At 49.3% G+C, this 21348-nt stretch overlaps 2 protein-coding genes across 10 annotated transcripts in view; both read left to right on the forward strand.

The window, feature by feature from the left end:
* LOC100604767 (mismatch repair endonuclease PMS2) overlaps positions 1–10290 on the forward strand; it is a 35499-nt gene extending 25209 nt beyond the window's left edge. For 8 of the 9 annotated variants that reach the window (XM_030796443.1, XM_030796439.1, XM_030796440.1 and 5 more), the window contains 4 exons: positions 292–459; positions 4818–4918; positions 5770–5939; positions 9989–10290. In XM_030796443.1, the coding sequence (XP_030652303.1) occupies positions 292–459; positions 4818–4918; positions 5770–5939; positions 9989–10132 (583 nt within the window). In that variant the 3' untranslated portion in view covers positions 10133–10290. The remainder of the gene's footprint in view (positions 1–291; positions 460–4817; positions 4919–5769; positions 5940–9988) is intronic. The other variant, XR_004026444.1, reaches the window with a different exon arrangement.
* A 4974-nt stretch (positions 10291–15264) lies between these two features.
* LOC115830801 (radial spoke head 10 homolog B2-like) overlaps positions 15265–21348 on the forward strand; it is a 39589-nt gene continuing 33505 nt past the window's right edge. The window contains exons 1-3 of the mRNA XM_030795581.1: positions 15265–15590; positions 17047–17122; positions 18174–18242. Coding sequence (XP_030651441.1) covers positions 15337–15590; positions 17047–17122; positions 18174–18242 — 399 coding nt within the window. The 5' untranslated portion in view covers positions 15265–15336. The remainder of the gene's footprint in view (positions 15591–17046; positions 17123–18173; positions 18243–21348) is intronic.

Raw genomic sequence — 21348 nt, forward strand, 5'->3', positions numbered from 1 at the left:
GGCATGTGCCTGTAATCCCAGCTACTTGGGAGGCTGAGGCAGAAGAATCACTTGAACCCGGAGGTGGAGGTTGCAGTGAGCCAAGATTGTGCCATTGCACTCTAGCCTGGGTGACAGAACGAGACTCTGTCTCAAAAAAAACAAAAAAAAACAAAAAAAAAGAAAGCGGGATGGCTAGGGACTTTATTTTATGTTTTTGTATTGTTTGACTTTTTTTTATTACAGTGTTCTATAATATAATCAAAAAATAATCTTGTAAAATGTCTCATAATTAACATTTTCTACCTGCAGTAAAACGATGTTTGCAGAAATGGAAATCATTGGTCAGTTTAACCTGGGATTTATAATAACCAAACTGAATGAGGATATCTTCATAGTGGACCAGCATGCCACGGATGAGAAGTATAACTTCGAGATGCTGCAGCAGCACACCGTGCTCCAGGGGCAGAGGCTCATAGCGTGAGTGTGTTTAGTGTTGATTCCCAGATTCCCCCTCAAAGTGAAGATCTAATAGAGGCCGAGGCAGGAGGATTGCAAGAGGCCAGGAGTTTGAGACCAGCCTGGGCAACACAGCAAGACCTCGTATCTACTTAAAAAAAGAAGATATCTAGGAAGGAGGGGTGTAAAAAATAAAAAAGATCTAATTGTCTGGGTGCGGTGCCTCACACCTGTAATCCCAGCACTTTGGGAGGCCGAGGCAGGTGGATCACCTGAGGTCAGGAGTTCGAGACCAGCCTGGCCAACATGGTGAAACCCCGTCTCTACTAAAAATACAAAAAGGCCAGGCATGGTGGCCCACGCCTGTAATCCCAGTACTTTGGGAGGCCGAAGTGGGTGGATCACTTCAGGTCGGGAGTTCGAGACCAGCCTGACCAACATGGTGAGACTTGTCTCTACTAAAAATACAAAATTTTGTATTTTTACAAAATCGCGTGGTGGCGGGCGACTGTAATCCCAGCTACTTGGGAGGCTGAGGCAGGAGAATCGCTTGAACCCAGGAGGTGGAGGTTGCGGTGAGCCAAGATTTTGCCATTGCACTCCAGCCTGGGCAACAAGAGCGAAACTCCATCTCAAAAAATAATAATAATGATAAAAAATAAAAACACAAAAAATTAGCCGGGCATGGCAGTGCATGCCTATAATTCCAGCTACTCAGGAGACTGAGGTAGGAGAATTGCTTGAACCTGGGAGACAGAGGTTGCAGTGAGCCGAGATCGCACCACCACGCTCCACCCTGCACGACAGAGCAAGATTCTATCTCAAAAAAAAAAAAGAGATCTAATAGTTTATATGTGTGTCTATATATATATATGTATTTTTCCGTAAGTATTCATATTGCAGATTTTTATACTTTTTACATAATAATAGTGATAGTTACCATTTATTGAATGCCTAGAATCTACCAGGCACTGTTGAAATAATGTATGTGTATTAGTTCATTTAATTCGCAAAAACCTGTGAGGTTGTTACTGTTACCATCACCATTCCACAGGTGATAAAACTGAGGCACACAGAGAGGCTAAGTAACCTGCCCAAGTTCACACAGTTAACATGTTCTCTAAGTATCAGACCTTTTTAGCTATTAAAAATGTTGATCACTGGTTAGCCAGAAGATCCTTCTGATGAGGGCAATTGATAGTACCGAGTATTAGTATGGATAGCGTATGGAATGTGTGCATTCAGAAAGACAGACAGCCTGTGTGCCAGTGTTGTTTGACAGCAGAGTAATCAGAAGTCAGATAGTCACTGCAGGTTGGATGCCGGGGCACACGCCTGTAATCCCAGAGCTTTGGGAGGCTGAGGCAGGCAGATCCCTTGAGCTTAGGCATTTGAGAGCAGCCTGGGCATCATGGTGAAACCTTGTCTCTACAACAAATATAAAAAATTAGCCAGACTTGATGATGTATACCTGTGGTCCCAGCTATTCGGGAGGCTGAGGTGGGAGGATCGTTTGAGCCCAGGAGATTGAGGCTGCCATGATTGTGCCACTGCACAGCACTCCAGCCTGGGTGACAGAGTGAGACAGTGAGACTCTGTCTCACAAATAATAAAATGAAATATAAAAATTATTTTAAGATAGTCACTGCAGAATTTGGTATTTCTCTCTCCTCGGCCAAACTGGAATGTTTTACCCTGACTACTTCACAAAGTTCAGGTGTGATAGTATCATGTAAAACCAAAGCCTTGTCTTCAGCAAACTTGTAAGAAGAGGTCATGGATTTTCACGTGGGAAATTAAACCACATAGCGAAGTAAACTCAGATCCCAACAAATAGATCCCACATGGAGAAATGTACCACTGAACCTATGTAGTTTGCTGAGTACTCTCCTGTGTAGTTTGCTGAGTACTCTCCTGTGTAGTTTGCTGAGTACTCTCCTGTGTAGTTTGCTGAGTACTCTCCTGTGTAGTTTGCTGAGTACTCTCCTGTGTAGTTTGCTAAGTACTCTCCTGTGTAGTTTGCTGAGTACTCCCCTGTGTAGTTTGCTGAGTACTCTCCTGTGGAATGCATGAATTGTTTTTATTCTCAGTAGGAGGCAATGGTAATAATAGACATTTAGTAAGCTACTTTATATCCCTTCCCTGTTCCTCTTAATAGAGGTTTTTTGTTTTTGTGTTTTTGAGACTAGAGTTTCACTCTTTTGCCCAGGCTGGAGTGCAGTGGCATGATCTCGGCTCACTGCAACCTCTGCCTCTCGGGTTCAAGTGATTCTCCTGCCTCAGCCTCCCGAGTAGCTGGGATTACAGACACCCGCCACCACACCTGGCTAATTTTTGTATTTTTAATAGAGAGGGAGTTTTGCCATGTTTGTCAGGCTGGTCTCGAAATACTGACCTCAGGTGATCCACCCGCCTCAGCCTCCCAAAGTGCTGGGATTACAGGCGTGAGCCACCATGCCCGGCTGAGGTCTTGTATTTGTTAGCCATTTGGCAAAGATAACCTCTCGTCTGTGACATTTCAAGTTGGCCAGGTAATCACAGATCACTTAGGGTCCCAGATGGGCCACACTTCAAGATTAAAGGATAAAGACCCAGTTTCACCCTGTCCTGCCAGCCCCTGTGTCGGGTGGCCCTGTTGACCTCTGTAGCTTTTCCCATTCCTCTTGTTCCCTGTACTCAAGCCTCTCTGGCTGTCTTTCTTTTGCCCTTGGCAGGCCTGATGAATCCCTGTGTGGCCACAAAGCAGAATGAAGGATATCTTTATGTGTGGCTCTGCAAACATCAGCGGTCCGTTCTGGTGCTTGGCACAGGTTGCTGTCTGTCTAGAATACTTGTCCTGCACCCTGCACCCACTTCTCCCCCATTACCTGATTAACTCTCTCTTATCCCTAGACTCAGCTCAAAGGTCACTTCCTGACCCCAGGGTGAAGTCTCTCTTATGACACTGGGTGCTTTTCCTTCCTGACCTTCCTGTCGTTTGTCATCATAATTGACTTGCCTGAGTATTTGCTCAACATCTTTCTTCCCCGGTAATCTGTTGGCTCCAGGACCAAGCCTGTGTTTGCTCACTGGCTGTCTCCTGCCTTCAGCAGTGTGTGTCTTATCCAGCACTCAGGACTGGATGCAGTGGCTCACACTTGTAATCCCAGCATTTTGGGAGGCCGAGGTGGGAGGATCACTTGAGCCCAGGAGTTTGAGACCAGCCTGGGCAACATAGTGAGACCCTGTGTCTATCTTTGAAAAAATAACAAAAAGTTAAAAAAAAAAAAAGCACTCAGTAAATCCAGGAGGAGAGAAGGATGGAGATATAATACAGGCAGAGGAAGGAACAGGATAGCAAAATAAATGCTGTTTGTGGGAGCCGCTGTGGCTCAGGCCGGTTGCCCTGGCACTCGGGGAGGCGAGGCTACACGTTCAAGGCCAACCTAGTCAACATTGATTAAAAAAATAAATGCTGTCTGTTCATTCTGTTTATAAATGCTGGCAATGACCTAATCCAGTGTTTCAAATTCTCTATTAGAAGGAAGAAAAACAGCATTTTTGTGATACTGTTATCCTTAAGGAAAGGATTCAGAAAAAGTGGGAGTCGTTGGGGTGGCAGGCTGAGGAAAAAGCAAACTACTTTTGTAGCTACTTTAACTTTTTTTGTTTTTTTGGGAACAGAGTCTTGCCCTGTTCCCCAGGCTGGAGTGCAGTGGTGTGATCTCAGCTCACTGCAACCTCTGCCTCCTGGATTCAAGCAATTCTAGTGCCTCAGCCTCCCGAGTAGCTGGGATTACAGGCGTGAGCCACCACTTCCAGCTAATTTTTGTTTTTGTGGTTTTTCTTTTTTTTTTTTTTTTTTTGAGACAGAGTCTTGTTGTGTTGCCCAGGCTGGAGTATAGTGGCATGATCTTGGCTCACAGCAACCTCTGCCTCCTGGGTTCAAACGAATCTCCTGCCTAAGCCTCCCAAGTAGCTGGGACTACAGGCGTGCACCACCATGCCTGGCCTAATTTTTATATTTTTAGTAGAGAGAGGGTTTCACCATGTTGACCAGGCTGGTCTCAAACTCCTGGCCTCAAGAAAGCTGCCTGCCTCGGCCTTCTAAAGTGCTGAGATTATGGGCGTGAGTCACCGCATCTGGCCTGTAGCTACTTTAACTTCTAAAAATAACTTTAAGAAAGAGAAAATTGGTCACTTTATTAAGCTGGCGAGAAAGAAAGAGAAAAAAGGAACTTCTCAGGAAGTTTCGTGATACTTAGCTGAATAGTGTTGTTGTTCATGTTGTTATTTTGACATGAATTCAAAATACAGTATTGTTGTTTTAATTTCGTTTCTGCTGTAAAGCTAAATGTTTGACTTCAGGATATGGTTTGAATCATTTTTGTGTTTTTCAGACCTCAGACTCTCAACTTAACTGCTGTTAATGAAGCTATTCTGATAGAAAATCTGGAAATATTTAGAAAGAATGGCTTTGATTTTGTTATTGATGAAAATGGTAAGTTATTAATTAGAACTATAGTGGCTGGGAGTGGTGGCTCATGCCTGTAATCCCAGCACTCTGGGAGGCCAAGGCAGACAGATCGCCTGAGGTCAGGAGTTCGAGACCAGCCTGGTCAACATGGTAAAACCCCCATCTCTACTGAAAATACAAAAATTAGCTGGGCGTGATGGTGGGCACCTGTAATCCCAGCTACTGGGGAGGCTGAGGTGGAAGAATCGCTTGAACCCGGGCGGCAGAGGTTGCAGTGAGCCGAGATCATGTCACTGCACTCCAGCCTGGGCAACAAGAGTGAAACTCTGTCTCAAAAAAAAAAAAAAAAAAATTAGAACTATAGATTCTTGTGTTTTTAGAGCTGGGAATAATCTTTCAGGTCATATAGACCAGTTTTTTTATTTTATAAAAGATGAAAAAGGTTCCCCCAAAAGGCATTTTGTGACTGTCCTTTCTTTCAAATGTTCATTCCTTTTTTTTTTTTTCTTTCTGAGACGGAGTCTCGCTCTGTTGCCCAGGCTAAAGTGCAGTGGCGCCGATCTCGGCTCACTGCAAGTTCCACCTCCCGGGTTCATGCCATTCTCCTGCCTCAGCCTCCCGAGTAGCTGGGACTACAGGCGCCCGCCACCACGCCCAGCTAATTTTTTCTATTTTGTAGTAGAGACGGGGTTTCACCATGTTAGCCAGGATGGTCTCTATCTCCTGACCTTGTGATCCGCCCGCCTCGGCCTCCCAAAGTGCTGGGATTACAGGCATGAGCCACCATGCCCGGCCTCAGATGTTCATCCTAAGTAGCTTTCAAGTGAGACGTGTTTGTCAAGTCATGGATTTTTCTCAAAATTGTATTCTTTTAGCTCCAGTCACTGAAAGGGCTAAACTGATTTCCTTGCCAACTAGTAAAAACTGGACCTTTGGACCCCAGGACATCGATGAACTGATCTTTATGCTGAGCGACAGCCCTGGGGTCATGTGCCGGCCTTCCCGAGTCAAGCAGATGTTTGCCTCCAGAGCCTGTCGGAAGTCGGTAAGTAAAGAAAGCCCGGCTGTCAGCTCAGCTGCTCAAGCTTGCAGTCGAGGAAGGTCTCAGCCCAGCTCCTGGTTTGGTCAAGATTGTTAAATGCCTTTATGATTGCCAGGGGTCATTTTACACAGAGAGCTATGTGGAACATCATAGCTGAGCATCTATGTCGTCTGTATTCTCTGTGACCTTGAACTCATAATTATTGCTCTTTTGTTACCTCTGTTAAACAGTATTCTTGGCCGGGCACGGTGGCTCAAGCCTCTAATCCCAGCACTTTGGGAGGCCAAGGCAGGCGGATCACAAGTTCAGGAGATCGAGACCATCCTGGCTAACACGATGAAACCCCGTCTCTACTAAAAAATACAAAAAAGTTAGCTGGGCGTGATGGTGGGCGCCTGTAGTCCCAGCTACTCGGGAGGCTGAGGCAGGAGAATGGTGTGAATCTGGAAGGCGGAGCTTGCAGTGAGCCAAGTTCACACCACTGCACTTCAGCCTGGGCGACGGAGCGAGACTCTGTCTCAAAAAAAAACCAAACACTATGTATTTATTTATTTTTTAAGACGGGATCTCCCTCCGTCGCCCAGGCTGGAGTGTAGTGGCACAATCACAGCTCACTGCAGCCTTGACCTCCCAGGCTGAAGCGATCCTCCTGCCTCTGTCTCCCAAGTAGTTGTGACTACAGGCATGCACCACCATGTCCAGCTAATTTTTACATTTTTTGTAGAAACATGGTCTCCATTTGCCCCTTGCCTCAGCCTCCCAAAGTGCTGGAATTACAGGCATGAGCCACCGTGCCTGGCCAGTATTCTATCTCAGAGCTTTCGTTCACTCCAACGCAGTTAGCGTTTGAGGCACCTTGTTCGTCTATGGACCTTATGGGTCATAACAACATTGGTAGATAAAGATTTGCTGCTGCCAGGACTCGGTGACATTAGACAAGATTCTCAGAGTCATCGAGGCAGCAGGTGCTTCATGGGGTGCCGTGGCTGTCGTTGCACGTGGCGTCACTGCCGCTGCTGCGGTTGGTGTGGGAAGGTGGTAGCAGTGGTTACGCCTGCAGTGGGGATTAGCCTGATGTCCAAGAAAAGTGACTCTGTATCAGCTGGCCATTGGGAAAGGCCAGGATGCCATTCCTTTATTTATTCAGCAGATGCGCCTTGAGCCCTTGCTGTGGGGCCTGCCCTGCTCCAGGTGCTGGGGACACAGAGGTAACAAGGCGGCTGCAGCCCCTGCCCCTGTGGAGCGGACAGTGGGGAGAAATAGGCATCACCACAAATAAACAATGCCCATTAGATGCCAGTAAGCACAGTCAGGAGAATTTTTTTTTTGAGGCAGAGTCTCGCTCTGTTACCAGGCTGGAGTGCGGTGGCGTGATCTCAGCTCACTGCAACCTCCGCCTCCTGGGTTCAACCGATTCTCCTGCCTCAGCCTCCCAAGTAGCTGGAACTACAGGCACGTGCCACCACACCTGGCTACTTTTTATATTTTTAGTAGAGACGGGGTTTCACCATGTTGGTCAGGCTGGTGTCAATCTCCTGACCTCGTGATCCACCTGCCTTGGCCTCCCAAAGTGCTGGGATTACAGGTGTGAGCCACCGTGCCTGGCTAAAGCAGAGTTTTAGGACAGGAAATGACTACAGAAAAACATGGTGACCAGGTGAGATGGTGGTCAGGGAACGGCATCTGGGCAGGTGGCATCTCAGCTGCCACCTAAAAGGTGGGATGGAAGTTTGGCCTGGTGGCTCACGCCTATAATCCCAGCATTTTGGGAGGCCAAGCTGGGAGGATTGTTTGAGGCCAGGAGTTAAGAGACCAGCCTGGGCAACACAGGCAGACACCATGTCTACAAAAAATTAAAAGATTAGCCAGGTGTGGTGGCATGTGCCTGTAGTCACAGCTACTCAGGAGGCTGAGGTGGGAGGATCACGTGAGCTGGGGAGGTCGAGTTTGCAATGAGCCAAGATCATGCAACTGCACTCCAGCCTGGGTGACAGAGTAAGACCTTGTCTCAAAAAAAAAAAAAAAAAAAAAAGGTAGGCTGGAGCCCTCTTGGGTAAGAACTTTCCAAGTGGAGGAAGTAGCAAGACTGAAGCCAGAGGCTGATTGTGTCCCTGGAGAGGGGAAGGGAGTGAGCAGAGCGGTGTCCAGAGGACAGCCACCTAGAGTGTTGCCGGTCATGCCTAGACCCTGGGGATCTGTGCTGTGTGTGGCTTGAGCCACTGAAGAGAACAGACCGGAAGGAGTCCCATGATTGCAGCTGCTGGAGAGAGAACAGACTGGAAGGGGTGCCATGACTGTGGCAGCTGGGGAGAGCAGCAGCTGGGGGCCACGTGGGGAATGGGTGGGATGGAGCCTGCTGTGCGAGCTTCAGGTGTAATTTACAGCCATGAGATTAGATGAAATGACTCAAAGGCAGAGTTTAATTAGAAGAGGGCCCAGAGTCTGACTTCTAGCCACAGTGTTTCTTGGACCAAGAGCTAATATGGGCTGGGTGCGGTGGCTCACACCTGTAATCCCAGCACTTTGGAAGGCGGAGGTGGGTTGATCACCTGAGGTCAGGAATTTGAGACCAGCCTGACCAACATGGTGAAACCCCATCCCTACTGAAAGTACAAAAATTAGCTAGGTGTGGTGTCGGGCGCCTGTAATCCCAGCTACTCGGGAGGCTGAAGCGGGAGAATTGCTTGAATCTGGGAGGCGGAGTTGCAGTGAGCCCAGATCGCACCATTGCATTCCAGCCTGGGAGACACAGTCTCCCCTCAAACCCCCGCCTCGCCAAAATAAAAGACCTACTATGGACCTTCCAGTCCTGGAGTCTGTGAGTGAGAGTGTGGAGCTGAGCTCATAGCCAGGCAGTTTTGACGTCCTGTCTTTAGTGTGACTCAGGGGCCCGGGGAACCACGGGCTGCTCCTTCCCTCCCGCCCTGGCCTGCTCCTCCATCTCTGGTGTTGTCACTGCCTGCCCAGGAGGCCCCTGCTCTGAGCCCTGCCCACGCTTCCAGCCCCATCTCCCCACCACGCTTCCAGCCATGTAGCTGCCTTCCAGTTCCACGCTCGCCTCAGTCTCCTCCCCGCCTTACACGCTTTCTCCCTATGCTCCTCTCTACCTGGGTTTGCCACCTTCACCCTTCACCCCCTCCCCACACCTGAGCAGGCCCCCTCGCCTGGGCGTCACCTGTCTTGGTTCTCTGTTGACTTGTTGATTGTCTGTCCTCCGACCTGCTGTCACCCCGGCCTTCCGACTGTGCTTGGCACATGGCGGGCCCTCAGGGTGCTGCAGGAAGAAGGAAGGTGACAGAGGGCTTTAGTCTTGTCTCCTCTCCTTCCTGTCAGAGGACCCATGGCAAGAGAGGCAGCAGGGCCAGGGCTGGAGTGCTATGGGCAGCAGGCCGGAGCCCGACAGCGGGGGAGTGACGGGGGAGTGACGCCTACACCCATTGGGGGAGATGGTCTCGGGAGTGCCACAGTCCCGAGGCAGGTGTTTGCTTGATGGGCCTGTGCAGGAGGAAGGGAGTAGCAGTGCAGCTGGGGTGAGGAAGGGAGGCATTCGTGCTTGGAGGTGGGGGTGCAGGCACAGCCCAGTGAGGGCCAAGTCAGGGGACAGACGAGGAGGGCTTTTATTCAGGTGACAGGGAGAGCCATGGAGCGGAACGGAACGACATGACCTAACAGCCCTTTAAAGGTAATCACTGGCTGCTGAGTGGAGAGTGGCCCGGAGGGGTTGCAGTGGAGCAGGGAGGCCTGCAGGGAGGCTGCTGCACCTGCCAGGGTGAGAGGGCAGGGTGGCTGCTGAGACAGGTGTGGTCGGCGTCTGGAGTGGAGGCGGTGCCTTGAAGGAGCCACAAGGGGCCTGATTTCACAGAAGGGTGGAGGGCTGAGATCTAGAACCTAGGCTTCTCTGGGGGAAGGTTTTTCAGGGGTTTTTCCGGGAAGGTGGTTTTTGAGCTGTAATCTTGTCCAGTCTTATGTTAGAGAAGAATGCTTCTGAAGAACTGCCATTCTGACGTCAAAAAAAACTATTAAAACATTGAACCATTGTGTCTCGTACTCAGGTGATGATTGGGACTGCTCTTAACACCAGTGAGATGAAGAAACTGATCACCCACATGGGGGAGATGGACCACCCCTGGAACTGTCCCCATGGAAGGCCAACCATGAGACACATTGCCAACCTGGGTGTCATTTCTCAGAACTGACCGTAGTCACTGTATGGAATGATGGGTTTTATTGCCGATTTTTATGTTTTGAAAGACAGGGTCTTCACTAACCGTTTTTGTTTTAAAATGAACCTGCTACTTTAAAAAAATACACATCAGACCCATTTAAAAGTGATCTTGAGAACCTTTTCAAACCAGATGGAGCATTGCTTGTAAAATTTTTTTTTCTCTGTGTTTGCATGCGCTCGTGTGTTTGTGTGTCCAGGCAAGAATATGTTTTATAAAAATAAGACCACTTGGGCCGGGCGTGGTGGCTCACGCCTGTGATCCCAGCACTTTGGGAGGCTGAGGCAGGTGGATCACCTGAGGTCGGGAGTTCGAGACCAGCCTGACCAACATGGAAAAACCCTACTTCTACTAAAAATACAAAATTAGCCAGGCATGGTGGCGCATGCCTGTAATCCCAGCTACTCGGATTCTCCTGCTGAGGCAGGAGAATCACTTGAACCCAGGAGACAGAGGTTGTAGTGAGCTGAGATCGTGCCATTGTGCTCCAGCCTGGGCAATAGAGCAAGACTCCGTCTCAAAATAAAACAAAACAAAACAAAAGCACTTTGGAAGTGACTCAGGCCTCTGCTGTGGCTGGACATAGTTTAGTCTATAACTTTCAACCCTTAACAATAATTAAATTCATCTTTGTTTAATTTTGTAAATTTAAAATTAGGGTCATTTTGGGTTAGTGATTCTCAGCCCTGATTCACATTAAATTTTTAAACAAGGGGGGTTCTCTGCCCAGCTGGAAGAAAATGACGTGTTGGGACATTCCTCTGTGCGGCCAAGGTCGCAAAGTTCTGTCCTCGCAGGGGAACAAAAAGAGTTTGATTTTCCCATAATTTGATGCTGTGATTTGGTTTCCTCAGGGTGTGAACTGTAGAGCATTCCAGTTACTGGCCTTGAGTGGTTCTGGGAATATAAGAATCCCTGTCTGTCTTTTCAAATAGTTTTCATGGAACCTTGTCCTGTTTGAACTGGGCTGAAAATGGAAGTAAAGATGCCCTCTTGGGGGCCCAGAGATGACAGATGTGGCTCCCCCTGCCGCCCCCACCCCTTCCCCAGACTGTGGGCGGCTCCCCTTCCTGATTTAGAATCCCTTAGTTGGAGGAGGCAGTACAGTAGTAACTGTGCCATCGTGTCTGGCACTGTGCTGGCGTGGTCTGCAGGATCCCACTTACGAACTCTGCAGATTGGGAGCTGTGGCAGGATAACAGCCCCTAAGACAGCTGTGTCCTAATCCCCAGAACCTGTCACCACGCTGCCTCATATGGCAGAAGGGACTCAGCAGGTATGATTGCGTGAAGGATCTTTTTTTTTTTTATTGAGACGAAGTTTCGCTCTTGTTGCCCAGGCTGCAGTGCAATAGCATGATCTCTGCTCACTGCAGCCTCTGCCTCTCAGGTTCAAGTGATTCTTCCACCTCAGCCTCCTGAGTAGCTGGGATTACAGGTGCCCACAACCACACCTGGCTAATTTTTGTATTTTTAGTAGTGACAGGGTTTCACCATGTTGACCAGGCTGGTCTCGAACTCCTGATCTCAGGTGATCCGACTGCCTCAGCCTCCCAAAGTGCTGGGATTACAGGTGTGAGCCATTGTGCCTGGCTGAGTTAAGGATCTTGCAATAGATTATCCTGGATTGTCTGGGTGGGCCCAGTCCATTGGGTAAGTCCTTCAAAGGTGGGAGACCTTTCCTTGCTGGCCAGAGAGAGGAGGCCTTGCTGGTTTTGGAGATGGAAGGAGGTACCACTAGTCAAGGACTGCAAGCAGCCTCTAGAACAGGGATTCCCACACCCAGGCCACGGACCAGTAGTGGTCCATGGTCTGTTAGGAAACAGGGTGCACAGCAGGTTAGGGGCCGGCAAGCCAGCAAAGCTTCATCTGTATTTATAGCCACTCCCCATGGCTGGCATTAGCACCTGAGCTCCACCTCCTGTCAGATCAGTGGTGGGCATTAGATTCTCATAGGAGCACAAACCCTATTGTGAACTGCACATGCGAGGGATGTAGGTTGCACGCTTCTTATGAGAATCTGATGCCTGATGATCTGTCACTGTCTCCCATCACCCCCAGATGGGACTGTCTAGTTGCAGGAAAACAAGTTCAGGGCTCCCACTGAGTCTCTATGATGGTGAGTTGTATAATTATTTAATTATATGTTACAATGTAATAATAGTAGAAATAAAGTGCACAAATAAATGCAATGCGCTTGAATCATCCTGAAACCATCCCTACCCGACCCCCATCCATGGAAAAATTGTGTTCCAGGAAACCGGTTTCTGGTGCCAAAGAGGTTGGGGACCACTTCTGGAAAAGCTGGAAAAGGCAAGAAAACAGATTCTCCCCCGGAGCCTCTGGAAGGAACCAGCACTGTGGGACTAATTTACATACTGTAGGGTAATAAATTTGTGTTGCTTCAAGCCACTAAATTTATGGTAATTTGTTTGCTGCAGCAATGGGAAAACTAATGCCTGCGTTATTCCTATTTTATGACGAAGCAGTTAGCAGAGCTGGGAAAACTTGGCTTGCTGCCTCCAGCGCCCAGCCTTTCCCCCTGGCCTTCAGGACCAGCAAGGGCGGGACACCTGCTTGGCGCTGGCTCGCGGCCCCTTTAAGAGCACAGGGTGGGCCTGCCGGCGTCCGCGGTTGCCTGGAGACCGGAGCCGAGTCTGGGACGTGGAGAGCCCGGCAACACCTCCGCCCGAGCCCGGCAAGGTCTCTGGACTCCTGGAGCGAGGTGAGCTCCCCAGGCCGCGGTCCTGCGTACGCCGGGACAGCCGTGGCGACCGGGTCCTGCTCCTTCCCGGCCGGACTGACGTGGCCTTCCAGGACCCGAGCACGTGCGTGATGGGCGAGGAGGGCGTAGGCGGGCGGACCAGTGCAGGGAGCCGATTCTTCCCGGCTCACCGTGTAGACACAGGGGAGAGACGGCCTCTCTTTAAGCCCAGGAGAACAGAGGAAACATTAGCAAACACGCACTGAGCAATGAAATTGGCTTGATTTGTAGTTCACTTATTTGTAGGTCACTGACAGAGGACCGAAAAGCTCGTGGTAAAGGCCCCTCTAAATTTAGAGGTGAGAGCAGCTTGGGCTAGGGGACCCAGGGGCGGCTTCGCTGAGACAGTAGTCGGGGGGCGGGAAGGAGCAAGGTGGTGTTGGAAGGAAGAGAGAAGGCTTGGAAGGCTTGGCCGGGCGCGATGGCTCACGCTTGTAATCCCAGCACTTTGGGAGGCCAAGGCGGGCAGATCACGAGGTCAGGAGTTCGACACCAGCCTGCCCAACACAGTGAAACCCCATCTCTACTAAAAATACAAAAATTAGCTGAGTATGGTGGCAGGTGCCTGTAATCCCAGCAACTTGGGAGGCTGAGGCAGGAGAATCACTTGAACCTGCAGTGAGGTTGCCGTGAGCCAAGATCCTGCCACTGCACTCCAGCCTGCACGACAGGGCTAGACTCTGCCTAAAAAAAAAAGAAAAAAAAAAAAACAAACCAAAAAAACCAGAACTGGGCCGGGCACCCACACCCGGTGGCTCACGCCTGTAATCCCAGCACTTTGGAGGCTGAGGCGGGCGGATCACGGGGTCAGGAGATCGAGACCATCCTGGCTAACACGGCGAAACCCCGTCTCTACTAAAAACACACAAAAAATTAGCTGGGCATGGTGGCAGGTGCCTGTAGTCCCAGCTACTCAGGAGGCTGAGGCAGGAGAATGGCATGAACCCCGGAGGCGGAGGTTGCAGTGAGCCAAGATCGCACCACTGCACTCCAGCCTGGGCGACAGAGCGAGACTCCGTCTTAAAAAAAAAAAAAAAAAAAACCCACAGAACTGGCAATGGATAATGCAGGACCGCGAATCCAGGTCTTGCACACTTTACAATGCTGACCTGTAAGGAGAGGGGCTTATTTTTTTTTATTTATTTTTGAGACAGAGTCTTGCTCTGTTGCCCAGGCTGGAGTGCAGTGGCGTGATCTCTGCTCACTGCAACCTCCATCTCCTGGGTTCAAGCAATTCTCCTGCCTCAGCCTCCTGAGTTGCTGGGATTACAGGCATGTGCCACCATGCCTGGCTAATTTTTTGTATTTTTAGTAGAGATGGGGTTTCACCGTGTTAGCCAGGGTGGTCTCGAACTCCTGACCTCGTGATCCACCCGCCTTGGCCTCCCAAAGTGCTGGGATTACAGGCGTGAGCCACCACGCCCGGCCGGAGAGGGGCTTTTAAAGTGTGAATTGGCTGCATGCAAGACCTGAGAGGTGAAGTAGCCTTTTTCATGTATAGGGTTACCTTTCAAGAAACAATGCTAGACAATGATTCCAACTTAAATAATTTTTAGGGCAAGGTACAGTGGCTCACACCTATAATCCCAGCACTTTGGGAGCTGAGACAGGCAGATTGCTTGAGCTCAGAAGTTCCAGACCAGCCGGGGCAACATAGCAAGACCCTGTCTCCACAAGAAATTAGCCAGGTGTGGTGATGCGTGCCTATGGTCCAAGCTACTTGGGAAGCTGAGGTGGAAGGATCACCTGAGCCTGGGAGGTTGAGGCTGCAGTGAGCCGTGATTGTGCCACTGCACTCCAGCCTGGATGACAGAGTGAGACTCTGTCTCAAAAATTGAAAACTTTTAGGAACAACCAATGCAATGTTGAGGTTGTATTTTTATAAACTGATGGTACTTTAAACTTGTAATTATTATTATTTTTGAGACAGAGTCTTGCTCTGTTACCCAGATTGGAGTGCAGTGGTGTGATCACCACTCACTGCAGCCTCGACCTCCCAGGCTCAAGCAGTCCTCCCACCTGAGCCTCCCTAGTAGCTGGGACTACAGGCATGTGCCACCACACCTGGCTAATTTATTTTTATGTTTTGTAGAGAGGGGGCGTCTCACTACATTGCCTAGGCTGATCTCGACCTCCTGGACTCACATGATCCTCCCACCTCGGCCCCCTCAAAGTGCTGAGATCGCAGGTGTGAGCCACCACACCCGGCCCTGGTAACTAATTTTTCAGACTTTGGCAGGAGAATGATAATGACATTGTGTTGTAAAACTAAAATTTTAACTACAAATGAAAACCCCAAGTGTTTGGAGATGTAATTTTTATTTTTCAGATAAAACTCATCAGTGCTTTGAAACAAGCAGCTCTGAACCAAAGAAATCATTTGATTCAAGTAACCATTGGATCTTCCCCAGGCAATGGTGAAAGAAAAGAAAAAAGCAGACAAAAAGGGGGAGAAGTCTGTCCGCTCTCCCTCATCTCTCTCTGATAATCTAGACTTTTCCAAACAAGATGGCAACACCACTAGGCAAGAGATGTCCCCAGCTGGTGTCCCATTGCTGGGAATGCAGCTCAATGAAATGAAACCCAAAAAAGACCCCCGAAACGTTCAGCAGAACGCAGATGCCACCCAATCCGAAGAGTCCATTCTGACCAAACTCATAGTGGAAAGGTGATTTTAATGGGGGTGCCATCGGGTATAACACTGCCAGTCAGGCGGTTTATTTTATCTTATTTTGAGATGGAGTTTCACTCTGCCGTTCAGGCTGGAGTGCAGTGGTGCGATCTTGGCTCACTGCAACCTCTGCCTCCCGCGTTCAAGCAATTCTCCTGCCTCAGCCTCCTGAGTAGCTGGGATTACAGGCGCCCGCCGCCACGCTCGGCTAATTTTTGTACTTTTAGTAGAGACGGGGTTTCACCATGTTGGCCAGGCTGGTCTCGAACTCCTGACCTCAGGTGAGCCACCCGCCTCAGCCTCCCAAAGTGCTGGGATTACAGGCGTAAGCCACTGTGCCTGGCCTGAAGGTAATTTTATGTATTTTAAAAAATTATCGGCTGGGTGCGGTGACTCATGCCTGTAATCCCAGCACTTTGGGAGGCCGAGGTGGGTGGATCACCTGAGGTCAGGCGTTCGAGACCAGCCTGGCCAACATGGTGAAACCCCGTCTCTACTAAAAATACAAAAAATTAGCCGGGCATAGTGATGCATGCCTGTAATCCCAGCTACTCAGGAGGCTGAGGCAGGAGAATCGCTTGAACTCGGGAGGCGGAGGTTGCAGTGAGCCGAGATCACATAATTGCACTCCAGCCTGGGCAACAAGAGCAAACTCTGTCTCAAAAAAAAAATTATTTTATTTTAGATTTAGGGGGTTTCATGTGCAGGTTTGTTACATGGGCATGTTGTGCGATGCTGAGGTTTGGGCTTCTAGTAAGCCCATCACCCAAGTAGCAACATAGAGCCCCATGGCGCATATATATATATATATATATATATATATATATATGTAGTTTATTGTGGTGAAACATATAACAAAGTGTACTATCTTAATTATTTTAAGTGTACAATTCAATGGCATTAAGTACGTTCACAGTGTTGTACAAGCATCTATTAAATAGTAACTCCTGGCCAGGTGCGGTGGTTCAAGCCTGTAATCTAGCACTTTGGGAGGCTGAGGCGGGCGGGTCACTTGAGGCCAGGAGTTCGAGACCAGCCTGGCCAATATGGTGAAACTCCGTCTCTACTAAAAACACAATAATTAGCTGGGCATGGTGACATGTGCCTGTAATCCCAGCTACTCAGGAGGCTGAGGCGGGAGAATCAGTTGAACCTGGGAGGCGGAGGTTGCAGTGAGCCAAGATCGCGCCACTGCACTCCATCCAGCCCAGGCGACAGAGTGAGACTCCATCTCAAAAAAAAAAACCCCAAAAAACAAAAAAACCCAAACTCCTTCATTCCTCTCCCCACCTTCAAACCCCTGGTAACCTCCTCTACTTTCTAGCTCTGTGTATATATATATATATATTTTCTGACTTCATTCTTCCCATTCCACAGTTAGATATTTTAACCCACTGTCACTTGGGCTTATTCACATTGTTCATTACCTTGAATTACCTTTATTTCTTTGTAGCTACGAAGGGGAAAAGGTTCGTGGGCTGTATGAGGGAGAAGGCTTTGCAGCCTTTCAAGGCGGTTGTACCTATCGTGTAAGTTGCCCATTTGAGAACCTGCAGGAAGGGGAGGAAGGTGTGGGGTGATGGTCGTAGATTTGCAAATCTTCAGTAAAATCCACTGATGCTTCAAAAGAAATTGGAAGCTCTTCATGCTGATTTTATTCGGAACCCTGCTTACCTATTTAAGGTAAAAATAATGTATAACAAAAGTTATTTTAGATTTGTTTCTTTTCCTGATTATTTTATTTTTTGAGACAGGGTCTCACTGTGTCACCCAAGCGGGAGTGCAGTGGCACAATCATAACTCACTGTCGCCTCGACCTCCTGGAGTCAAACGATCCTCCCTTCTCAGCCTCTTGAATAGCTGGGACTACAGGCATGCGCTACCACGCCTGGCTAATTAATTTTTTTTTTTTTGGTAGAGACAAGGAGTTGCTATGTTGCCAGGGCTGGTCTTGAACTGCCAGGCACAAGTGATCCTCCTGCCTCAGACTCCTAAAGTGCTGGGATTGCTGGTGTGAGCCCCCGCACCCGGTTAAGGACACATTTTTGTAGCTGAGGTCATCCTTAGGTCATGAAGATGAGGACCTCTTAGATCCTTTTTAGAGAAGGATGGACCCCAGCGTGGAGCCAGCCCAAAGTAGGACTCAGAGGACTCAGCTGCTGCTGAGTGCACAGACAAGCATCTTCACGCACGTGAAATCGGGATAAGGCAGCTGTGGGAGAGAATCATCAGCTGCAGGCCAGGTGCGGTGGCTCATGCCTATAATCCCAGCACTTTAGGAGGCCAAGGCGGGCGCATTGCTTGAGCTCAGGATTTCAAGACCAGCCTGGCCAACATGGTGAAATCCCGTCTCTACAAAAAATACACAAATTAGCTGGGCATGGTGGTGGATGCCTGTAGCCCCAGCTACTCGGGAGGCTGAAGTGGGAGGATTGCTTGAGCCTGGAAGGTCGAGGCTGCAGTGAGCTATGATCACACCACTGCACTCCAGCCTGGGTGACAGAACCAGACCCTATCTCAAATATGTATATATGTCAGCTGCATTCTAAGGATTTGTCGTTGCTTTGTTTTGTTTTGAAGGGTACGTTTTCAGAAGGACTCATGCATGGACAAGGGACTTATATTTGGGCCGATGGATTAAAATATGAGGTGAGGCATATAACCAGCTATAGTTTAAGCTGTGATTATTGGATGAAACAGTTTCCCACAATTGAACAGACTATTTTCGTTGATGTCATTCAGCATATGGGTTAAGAAAAATTCACAGAACCAGTGGATCTAGTAACTCATGACTGCATGGGACCCGCCAGTAATTGTTATTGGTTTCATTTGTGTGTTCTAGAGGTATTCTGTGCGTTCTAAGGATAGAGAGCACATGTACTTGTATGTAGCTTGTCCTACTTTTTTCTTTGAGACAGGGTCTTGCTCTGTTGCCCAGGCTGGAGTATAGTGGTGCGATCATGACTCACTGCAGCCTGGAACTTCTGTAGCCTGTCTTGCTTTTTACAAACACACATAGTTTATTATACACTCTCTTTGGCACATTTACTTAGTTAGTTAGTGAGTCTGAGATGGGGTCTTGCTCTGTCACCCAGGCTGAAGTGCAGTGGTAAGATCATGACTCACTGCAGCCTCGAACTCCTAGACTCAAGCGATCCTCTCGGCTCAGCCTGCTGAGTAGCTGCGACTACAGGTGTGCTCCACAGCGCCCGGCTAATTTATTTTTACTTTTTTTTTTTTTGTAGAGACAGGGTCTTGCTGTGTTTCCCAGGCTGGTCTCGAACTCCTAGGCTTAAGCGATCCTCCCACCTTGGCCTCCCAAAGTGTTGGGGATTACAGGTGTGAGCCACCGCACCTGGCCTGTACCTTTAATTTTGAGATCAAACCATATCCATTCATGCAGATCTGTTTTTACTGGCTGCATGTATTCCGTTATGTGGCTTTTTATTTAACCTGCGGGGTTGAGGGGAATGTGTATTTTTAAACTGATTGCAAGGACCAAATTGTTCGCCAAGAGATTGTACCAGGCTCAATTCCCACCCACAAAGTGAGTGAGCGCTGAAATGCTATCCTAAAAATCCCAAATGCAGAGTTGCTAACAGATGGTGTTTATAAATGGTAATGATGACATTTAAAACACATGCGCATAATGCACTTTATTCAAATAAGACTCAGGCAATGATGGAAACGGAGTCAAGTTTGGGCGGGGAAGCCACCTGCAGCTGGGCGGTGAGAGGCGCGCTGCAGAGGAGCAGGGAAAGAGAGGGAGGGGCTGACCCTCACTGGCGGGGCGAGGAGGATCTCCAAGTTCCAGGGGAGCTTGAGGATTGGGCCCCCACCTTGGATTCATCCCAGCTTCCTTCCCATGCAACGTCCCGTCTACCAGCCGGCAACTGACACGCAAGTTTTCTGGTCTTTATTTTATTTTATTTTATTTATTTTTGTGAGACACAGTCTCGCTCTATCGCCCAGGCTGGAGTGCAGCGGTGGGATCTCGGCTCACTGCAACTTCCACCTCCTGGGTTCAAGCAATTTTCTTGCCTCAGCCTCCAGAGTAGCTGGGATTACAGGCGCCTGCCACCATGCCAGGCTAGTTTTTGTATTTTTAGTAGAGATGGGGTTTTGCCATGTTGGCCAGGCTGGTCTCAAACCCCTGGCTTCAGGTGATCCGCCTACCTCAGCCTCCCAAAGTGCAGGGATTACAGGCGTGAGCCACCGCACGGGGCCAGTTTCTGGTCCTTAAGTGGCAACTTACCAAGAACCGCCCTGTGCCTCGTCATCCCGGGAAACTCTCAGCAGGTGGGGAGGTCATTTTTGCAGGCACAGACGCCCACTCCAGCCCAGTCAGGGGGGCTCCTAGAAGCATCCTCAGAGAGAGGCCGACTGGCCTCATGGGTCCTGGCTGGTGATCAGGCCAGGCGTGCTGTCCTCTTGTCTCTGCTGACGTGGCTGCCTCCAGGGAGTTCAGGTTCCTGGAAGAGAATCCGATGCTGCTGGGTGCTGTGCACTGTGCTGCCTGCTGCCCACTCAGACGTCCTGGGCAGAGTGGGTTCCCAGCAGGTGCCCCTGGGGCAGGCTGTTGACTGACTTGTTTATAGAATATTTTGATGACCCGTGGCAGAAAGAGGGATTTCCTGACCAGGCATGGTGGCTCACACCTGTAATCCCAATACTTTGGGAGGCCAAGGTGGGCAGATCATCTGAGGTCAGGAGATCGAGACCAGCCTGGCCAATATGGTGAAACCCCATCTCTACTAAAACTATAAAAATTTGCGGGGCATGGTGGTGCACACCTGTGATCCCAGCTACTCGGAAGGCTGAGGCAGAATTGCTTAAACCTGGGAGGCGGAGGTTGCAGTGAGCCGAGACTACACCACTGCACTCCAGCCTGGGCAACAAGCGCAAAACTCCATCTTGGAAAAAAAAAATGAAAAAGAAAGAGGGGTTTCCCCAGTCATCACTAAGCCTGGAGGGAACAGTGAATTCACCTCCAAGTGGTGAGTTTCTCTATGTTGCCCAGGCTGGTCTGGTCTCAAACTCCCAGCCTCAAGTGATCTTCCCACCTTGGCCCTCCCAGAACTCCGAGTGGGTTCTTTTTTTTTTTTTTTTTTTTTCATTAGAGACAGGATCTTGCTCTGTCGCCCAGGCTGGAATGCAGGGGTCATAGTTCACTGCAGCCTCAACCTGCTGGGCTCAACAGATCCTCTCAGCTCAGCACCCCCAAAGTGCTGGGATTATAGGCGTGTACCACTGCACCTTGGTGGCCAGCACCTGTAGTCCCAGCTACTTGGGAGGCCAAGGTAGGAAGATCACTTGAGGCTGGGAGTTTGAGACCAGACCAGCCTGGGCAACATAGAGAAACTCCATCTCCACAAAAAATTTAAAAATTAGTGAGGCTTGGTGGCACACACACCTGTAGTCTCAGCTACTTGGGGGGCTGTGGTGGGAGGATCTCTTGAGCCTGGGAGGTCGAGGCTGCAGTGGGCTATGATTGTCTGGCTGCACTCCAACCTAGGTGACAGGGTGAGACCGTGTCACAAAAAAACAAAAAAAAACTAGGCATGATGGCTCGAGCCTGTTAAATGCCTATTAATCTCAGCACTTTGGGAAGCCGAGGCGGGTGGATCACCTGAGGTCAGGAGTTCAAGACCAGCCTGGCCAACATGGCAAAACCCTGTCTCTACTAAAAATACAAAAAAATAGCAGGGTGTGGTGGTGGGGGCCTGTAATCCCAGCTACTTGGGAGGCTGAGGCA

This window comes from Nomascus leucogenys, chromosome 17 (assembly GCF_006542625.1).
Source record: "Nomascus leucogenys isolate Asia chromosome 17, Asia_NLE_v1, whole genome shotgun sequence".
NCBI lineage: Eukaryota > Metazoa > Chordata > Mammalia > Primates > Hylobatidae > Nomascus > Nomascus leucogenys.